Raw genomic sequence first — 6,567 nt, 5'->3', positions numbered from 1 at the left:
CGAGTGGCAGAGGTCCAATGGGTGGGTCCGTTTCAGCCTCCTTGTGGTGTAGCTGTTGTCCAAAAGATTGATGGCCTCAGGGTTAGGATGTCGGTCCAGCCTTTCCACGTACCTATTGGCGAATCGCTGAACTTCTTCGGTCACATATGGGACTCTCAGTTGGGCGTGGATTATCGCATTGTCGTGGAACGGATGAGCTCCAGTTAAAGTTCTTAGGGCCTTGTTTTGGGCGATCTGAATGATCCTTCGGTTGCTTAGACACGCCGTCCCCCATAGCTGGATACCATAGGTCCAGACTGGCTTTACAATGGCCTTATATATAAGGAGCTTGACTCTTTGCTTCAGTCTGGACCTCCTTCCAATGAGCCAGTTGAGCTGACGTAGCTTGATCCGGTCTTGTCCGTTTTTTTCGCACTGTTTCTGGTTAATTTTATTAGCTATACCAAAGAACACGGCAAGTGTCATCTTATTAGTCACATTGTTTTTCGTTTAATTTTACTCGTAAACGTATCTGTTTAAGAACTCCACGAAGTTTTTCGGGTATCCTCGGGAATGTCTGCCATACATGGATTCTTTATAAACCGGACTTTGCTTTGTCCGTGAAAATCTTCGCTTTGGCTTTATCGTAAATACTAAGACTACTTTGTTTTTTTTACAGATAGTTCAACAACAATTTTGAATTTTAAGCTTAGTTTGACAAATGAGCATTAGTTGCTTTCTACATTCAGCGCATGCACTGCAACAACGGAACAACGGAAAATTTACAGAAAATTATTGAATGTAAATGACAAATATTTTCCCGACTTGTTGCGTTTTTTCGGTAATTTTTTCTCGGTAAAAATTTATGTATTCTAAATAAGCTCTACGATTCGCTCAGTGCAGAAGTTTAAATGTTTTTAAAAAAGTATCACTATCTTTACTGATGTTGATGATAAACTGTAAATGACTGATGACTGTGTGTTGAGCGACTTGTCCTTGTCACTGGGGGTAGGAAGCGATTGCATGGAGTCTCCGATGAGAAAATGAGCTGGAGTCAATACTTGCAGATCGTTAATATCCGCGGTTAACGGGCATAATGGCCGAGAGTTAAGACAGGCCTCTATCTGGATAAGAACGGTTGATAATTGTTCATAAGTCATTGGGTATCCTTTGAAGGAACGATGAAGATGATACTTTACGGCTTTGACGTTAGCCTCCCAAAGTCCTCCGAAGTTTGGGCTGTGTGGGGGGTTAAAGTGCCACTGAATATAGCGCTTTGTGAGTTCTGGGACGACTGTCTGGTTGATTTCCTGTCGGAAATCGTTAGACCACAACTGTAGGGATTTATCTGCTGCTATAAAATTTGTGCCGCAGTCACTGTACATGTGCCGCACAAAACCGCGGCGTCCAATGAACCGTTGGAGAGCCCAGAGAAAATGTTGTGCTGTGAGTCCTGTCACCAGCTCCAAATGGATAGCTTTACTGGCGAGGCAAATGAATACAGCAATATAGGCCTTGTATGTAGTGTGTCCTCTGAACCTCGAGGCCTTGACATCGATAGATCCTGTGTAATCCACACCTGTAGCTTCGAACGTTTTTTTCGGCGGATTAACACGATGGTATGGAAGATCACCCATTAATTGTCGAGAGGGTTTAGGGCGATGCTGAAAGCAAGCCACACACTGTCGGAGAACTCTTTTTACCGCTTGTTTGGTATTAATGATCCAAAACTGCTGATGGATGATCGCACGGGTCAGTTGCACACCCCCATGCATGGTGTTCAGATGGGCGTTTTTTATGACGAGGTCCGTAAAATGATGTGACTTCGGTAGGATGATGGGCGTGCGTTGTTGAGTGGTGAGCTGCAAAGCGTTTCGAAGTCTGCCCCGCACTCTGAGGATCCCTTGGGCATCTATGAATGGCGACAGTTGGCTAAGCTTGTTAGATTTTGAGAGCGATTTGTTTGCTCGCAACTTGGACAGTTCGTGAGAGAATGCTTCCTGTTGGACAACGCGAACCAGAGTATACATTGCCTTGGAAAACTCCTTTACGCTAATTGGTCCGGAAAGCCGAGCCTCCCTTTTGCAGCGAGTATTATGGATAAAGCGATTAATGAATGCTGTGGAAAATACAAGTCGACTGTATGACGAAAATGACTCAACAAAGGAATCAGTGGATGCACAGGTGTGAGCGTGGATAACTTTTGCTGCCTGTTCCTCGCAGATTGTGCTCGGATCTGGAGAAATAAAAGTTACCTTGGGCCAATGATCTTCGGGTTCCTGCAACCAGTCTGGGCCGCTCCACCAGAGCTTATCCTGCGCGAGCTGGAGTTAAACCGCGCGTTGCACAATCCGCAGGGTTGTCCTGCGTAGACACATGACCCCACTGGGAAGCAGAGCTGACCTCTTGGATGCTGCCAATTCGATTGGCTACAAAAGTCTTCCATCTGCATGGATCTCCATATATCCAGTGAAGCACGATCATGGCGTCTGACCAGTAGTACACTGTGACCCGCATCTGAGGCACGTGAAGTTGCTGCTGGATCCATGTGGCGAGTTTGGTAGCTAGAACTGCTCCGGAAAGCTCCACTCGCGGTATGGTGAGAGGCTTTGTTGGTGTAACCCTAGTGCGAGCTGCGACTAAGTGTGTATGTATTCCAGCAGTGTCGAGTACTCGAAGGTAGGCACACGCTGCATACGCGAGGGACGACCCATCGGAGAACATGTGCAATTGAAGAGATATCACATTGCTGAAATCGCAACCGAACCAGCGTGGTATGCGAATGTGTTGAACTTCTGGAAGATGTTCGAGATATCGCTGCCAACGCGCTGCCAAAGACTCTGGTAGCATGTCGTCCCAATCGAGTGCACGGTAAGTGCCATCAGTTTGCTGCATACGGAAGCTCCATACGTCCTTGAGGAGAATTTTTGACATGACTATCAAGGGTGCTAAAAATCCTAATGGATCGAAGAGCCGCGCCACTGTTGATAAAAGAGCCCTTTTCGAAAGTGTGGGATTGATCGAGAAATGGATTTTGAATCCGTAGACGTCCGGGTTTGGCTGCCAGTACAGTCCAAGCGTTTTAATGCTGTCTTTATTGTCCATTTCGAAGATTGAGTGGTTGCAGAGGTCTACTTTAGGAATATCACTAAGCAACGCCGGGTGGTTCGCTGCCCATTTTCGAAGATGCATACCAGCCGAGCGGAGGGCTGCTATGACCTCGTTTCGCACTCGAATGGCACCGTCCGTGGTCTCATGGCCGCTTTGTACGTCATCAACATAAATCTCCCTTTTCAGTACCTTTTCTGCTAGCGGATAATTTTCTCGTTCGTCCTGAGCTATTTGGTGGATCACCCGAATCGCTGTGTATGGCGCTGATGCTGTTCCGAAGGTAACTGTGGTGAGACGGAACTCTTTTAACTTTCCGGTTTTGTCACGCCACCAAATGCGCTGGAATTGAGAGTCCTCTGGATGCATTTCGATACATCGGTACATCCTTTAGATGTCCGCCACGAAAACATAGCGATAACAACGCCAATTTAGTATCACTCCTCCCAAATCGTTCTGTAGAGCTGGGCCAGTACATAAAATGTCATTCAGTGATTTCCCGTTGGAGCTCTTACAAGAGGCGTCGTAGACTACCCTGAGTTTAGTCGTCAGGCTGTCCTCCTTCAGGACTGCATGGTGTGGAATCGTGCTGCAGAAGACGCCGAGCTTCCCATTTGTGTTGATATGAGAGTGACTGTCTTCGCTTGTAGTGACTTCTTGTATTTGCTGTAAGTCAAAATATTCCTCGATTGCTTGGAGATATTGTTGATGAAGCTTATCGCGCTGCTGCAATTTTCGCTCTAGTGTGTAGAAACGATTTAAGGCTATATGTTTTGATCGGCCTAGAACTTGTGACGGGTCGAACAAGGTTTTCAGTGGTAAGCGAACCATGTATTTCCCGTTGGGCTGTCGAACATGGGTTTGACGAAAGTGTTCTTCACACCATCGTTCTTCTGTGGTGAGTTGGCGTTCAGACGGCACGCTATCTAGTTCGAAGAACCTTTGCACCAGATGATCAAGCGTCGTGGTGTTACAACGGACAGTGATGGAGTGTGTCATGGATTTCCTCACCGGTCCAAAAACAATCCAACCAAGAAGAGTGTTTTGTGCGATTGGTTCCTCATGAGTTCCTCGTCGAATTTCTGGGAGCATCAATTGTGGAATAAGATCAACGCCCACAAGCACGTCAATACGACCGGAGCGGGCAAAATTGGGATCGGCGAGTTGCAATCCTTTAAGGTGTTGGAATGAGCGAGGGTCGACATCCGATTTCGGAAGGTGCCCTGTAAGTGTACGGAGAATAAATGCAGTGGATACAAACGATGTGAACTGGGAACCTGAAATCGAGCTTAGGACAAAATTGGTACTATGTCGACAACGATTGTGAGAGGAGTCGCCGATCCCTGTTATTTCCGCAGATATAGGGGTGCGTGAGAGACCCAGCGTCTGTACTAAGCTTTCGGTGATAAGTGTTCCTTCCGAGCCATGTTCAATCAACGCTCTGGCTAAAACAGATTGTCCCGTTTGGTCGTTGACAATTCGGATTAGGGCCGTGGCGAGAATCGTGGTGGATGGATTTTGATAGGTGGGAACTGCGCTGAGGAGTTGCGTCTCGTTCGAAGCAGTTAAGCCGGGGGCTAGGCTGTGCTGTTGAGACAAAACAGATGAGCGGGATGCTACGCTCTGTTGGGTGCCCTGCGCGCTATGGACACCGTTCGTTGGCTGTCGCGATAGGGCAGAGTTGGTAGGCTGGGTTGCTACGTTCGGAAAATGCAGTAGCGTATGGTGGCGTTGGCCGCACTGTAAGCAATTGCGAGTGCTGCTGCAGTGACTTAGAGCGTGGCCTGTGCTGAGACAATTGAGGCATGCTTTTATGCGATCGACGATCGTCTTACGAGCAAAGCAATCCTTCGCGAGAAAACTGGGGCATCTCCGGAGAACATGGTTTCTTTGGCAGAGAGTGCACTGGGGTGCTCCCATTTCCGTAGTCACATGAAAACTGTGGCGGTTAGTGGAATTGAAGTTGGATCGGTTAGGCGCACGTGGATGGGAAGATTGTCCTGGTGCTGAACGAGTTCCAAGTGGTTGATTTCGATTTTCGATTAGGTCGATGCTAACTAAGCGCTCCAGCAGGAAAGTCTCCAACATCGAAAAGGTTGGAATCTCGGTGGAGCTCCCCAATGAGTGCTCCCACGCTTGCGTAGTGCTGCTTGGTAGTTTGGTTAACAGATGATGCACTAGCCAGTGATCGCAGGAATCAATGTTTATTTTTAAACGTCGAAGATCACTAATGCAAACATTAGCCAGGGTTCGCACGCGCCTGATACCTTCTGAAGCTTCCTTGGGAACCGACTCAAGCCCATACAGTGCCGCCATGGTGTGCATAAAGTGGAGACGTGGATTGTTGTAGCGCTTGACGAGGAGATCCCAGGCTACCGTATACCCAGAATCCGTTAATGCCATGTGACTGACATCCTGGTCCCGTCCTTCGGGCAAGGCCTGCTTGAGAAAGTGAAACTTCTGGATGTTAGAGAGAGTGTTGTTGTCATGGATGAGTTGTAGGAAACCATCGTAAAACGAGGGCCAATCCGTAAAGCTTCCCGAAAAGCGTGGAACTGGAAGCTTCGGAAGCGGAATGTTGGATGATAAAATTGGAGTGACGGACTCGATTGGTGGGGAACCTTGGGCTATCACTGAGAACTTGTTGTCGTATTCTTCCGAGATGTTGCAGAAGATGTGCTGGTGCTCTTCAACAAACCGCTCGTATAGGTTGTCTGAGAAATATACATGTTGACTGGGACACAGCTGATCGACCAATTGTTGGTGATTCGCATCAAACAGGGTGGATAAATCCTTTAACGTGCTAAGTCGCTGAAGAAAATAATGTTTGGATTTTCGGGATTGACTATCCTTCTTGAAGTTACGCTCGAGTTGCGTCAACCTGTTCCATAAATCCTTCTGTCTCGCGTGCAAACCAGCAAACTGGTCGGATGGGGAAGGATTGGCTTGTGTGCCTGTCTTTTCATCGTCGATACCCATAGTTTTATTGAATTTACAACAGCACGCTTGAAATCACAGCCCTCACATACAAACACTCACCGGCTTCCAGTCAGTCTGTGTAGCAGTTTCCAGTTTCAATTCGTCGTTCCTTTGGTCCGTTATTCGTCTCGCAGCAATCTCTCCTTCCTTTGTCCGTTATTCGTCTCGCAGCGTGGTTCCACGTGGCATAGGTTAATAGCCGTTTATTTCAGATTAATTTGAGCCCAATTGTTAGTTCCAAATCAATTCAAATTCCATTCATTGGCACTCATGGGCCACCAAAAATGTTGTGACTGCGCCGATAGACGGGAGTCAATGATTAGCAGAAGTCTGCTATGGGGACTTTGCTGTTGCCGTTTTATAAAAACACAGGGTTGGATATGTCACTGAATTTAATTTGAATTGATTTTAGATATAACAAAATGTGTAATGTGTAATGGGTAAATGTAACAAAAAATTTGTGTTCAGTCGTAAGCTTAGATGTCGTAAGGAAGAAGAAAC

General features: G+C 46.9%; 3 protein-coding genes across 3 annotated transcripts; all 3 read right to left on the bottom strand.

Annotated features, from left to right (window-relative positions):
* Positions 1-962: 962 nt before the first annotated feature.
* On the bottom strand, positions 963-1,754 carry LOC138926892 (uncharacterized). Its single transcript, XM_070282499.1, has 3 exons — positions 1,179-1,754; positions 1,041-1,103; positions 963-981 (listed from the first exon to the last, which is right to left on the bottom strand). The coding sequence occupies exons 1-3, from the start codon at positions 1,752-1,754 to the stop codon at positions 979-981; spliced, it is 642 nt and encodes a 213-aa protein (XP_070138600.1). The 3' UTR covers positions 963-978.
* Positions 1,755-2,289: 535 nt separating this feature from the next.
* On the bottom strand, positions 2,290-3,456 carry LOC122322143 (uncharacterized). The gene has a single exon (XM_043213582.1). The coding sequence runs from the start codon at positions 3,454-3,456 to the stop codon at positions 2,290-2,292; it is 1,167 nt and encodes a 388-aa protein (XP_043069517.1).
* Positions 3,457-3,477: 21 nt separating this feature from the next.
* On the bottom strand, positions 3,478-6,066 carry LOC122322142 (uncharacterized). The gene has a single exon (XM_043213581.1). The coding sequence runs from the start codon at positions 6,064-6,066 to the stop codon at positions 3,478-3,480; it is 2,589 nt and encodes an 862-aa protein (XP_043069516.1).
* Between the last annotated feature and the right edge of the window lie 501 nt (positions 6,067-6,567).

Source organism: Drosophila bipectinata, chromosome 4, assembly GCF_030179905.1.
Source record: "Drosophila bipectinata strain 14024-0381.07 chromosome 4, DbipHiC1v2, whole genome shotgun sequence".
Taxonomy (NCBI): domain Eukaryota; kingdom Metazoa; phylum Arthropoda; class Insecta; order Diptera; family Drosophilidae; genus Drosophila; species Drosophila bipectinata.
This window is presented reverse-complemented; position numbering and strand designations above follow the sequence as displayed.

Bases quoted from the DNA above. Each gene is read 5' to 3' on its own strand.
- LOC122322143 (XM_043213582.1), bottom strand. From the start codon at position 3,456: ATGCATCCAGAGGACTCTCAATTCCAGCGCATTTGGTGGCGTGACAAA.
- LOC122322142 (XM_043213581.1), bottom strand. From the start codon at position 6,066: ATGGGTATCGACGATGAAAAGACAGGCACACAAGCCAATCCTTCCCCA.
- LOC138926892 (XM_070282499.1), bottom strand. From the start codon at position 1,754: ATGCATGGGGGTGTGCAACTGACCCGTGCGATCATCCATCAGCAGTTT. The intron at 1,104-1,178 runs GTAAAGTATCAT...GTTCTTATCCAG, and splicing joins GGGAGGCTAACGTCAAAGCC to ATAGAGGCCTGTCTTAACTC.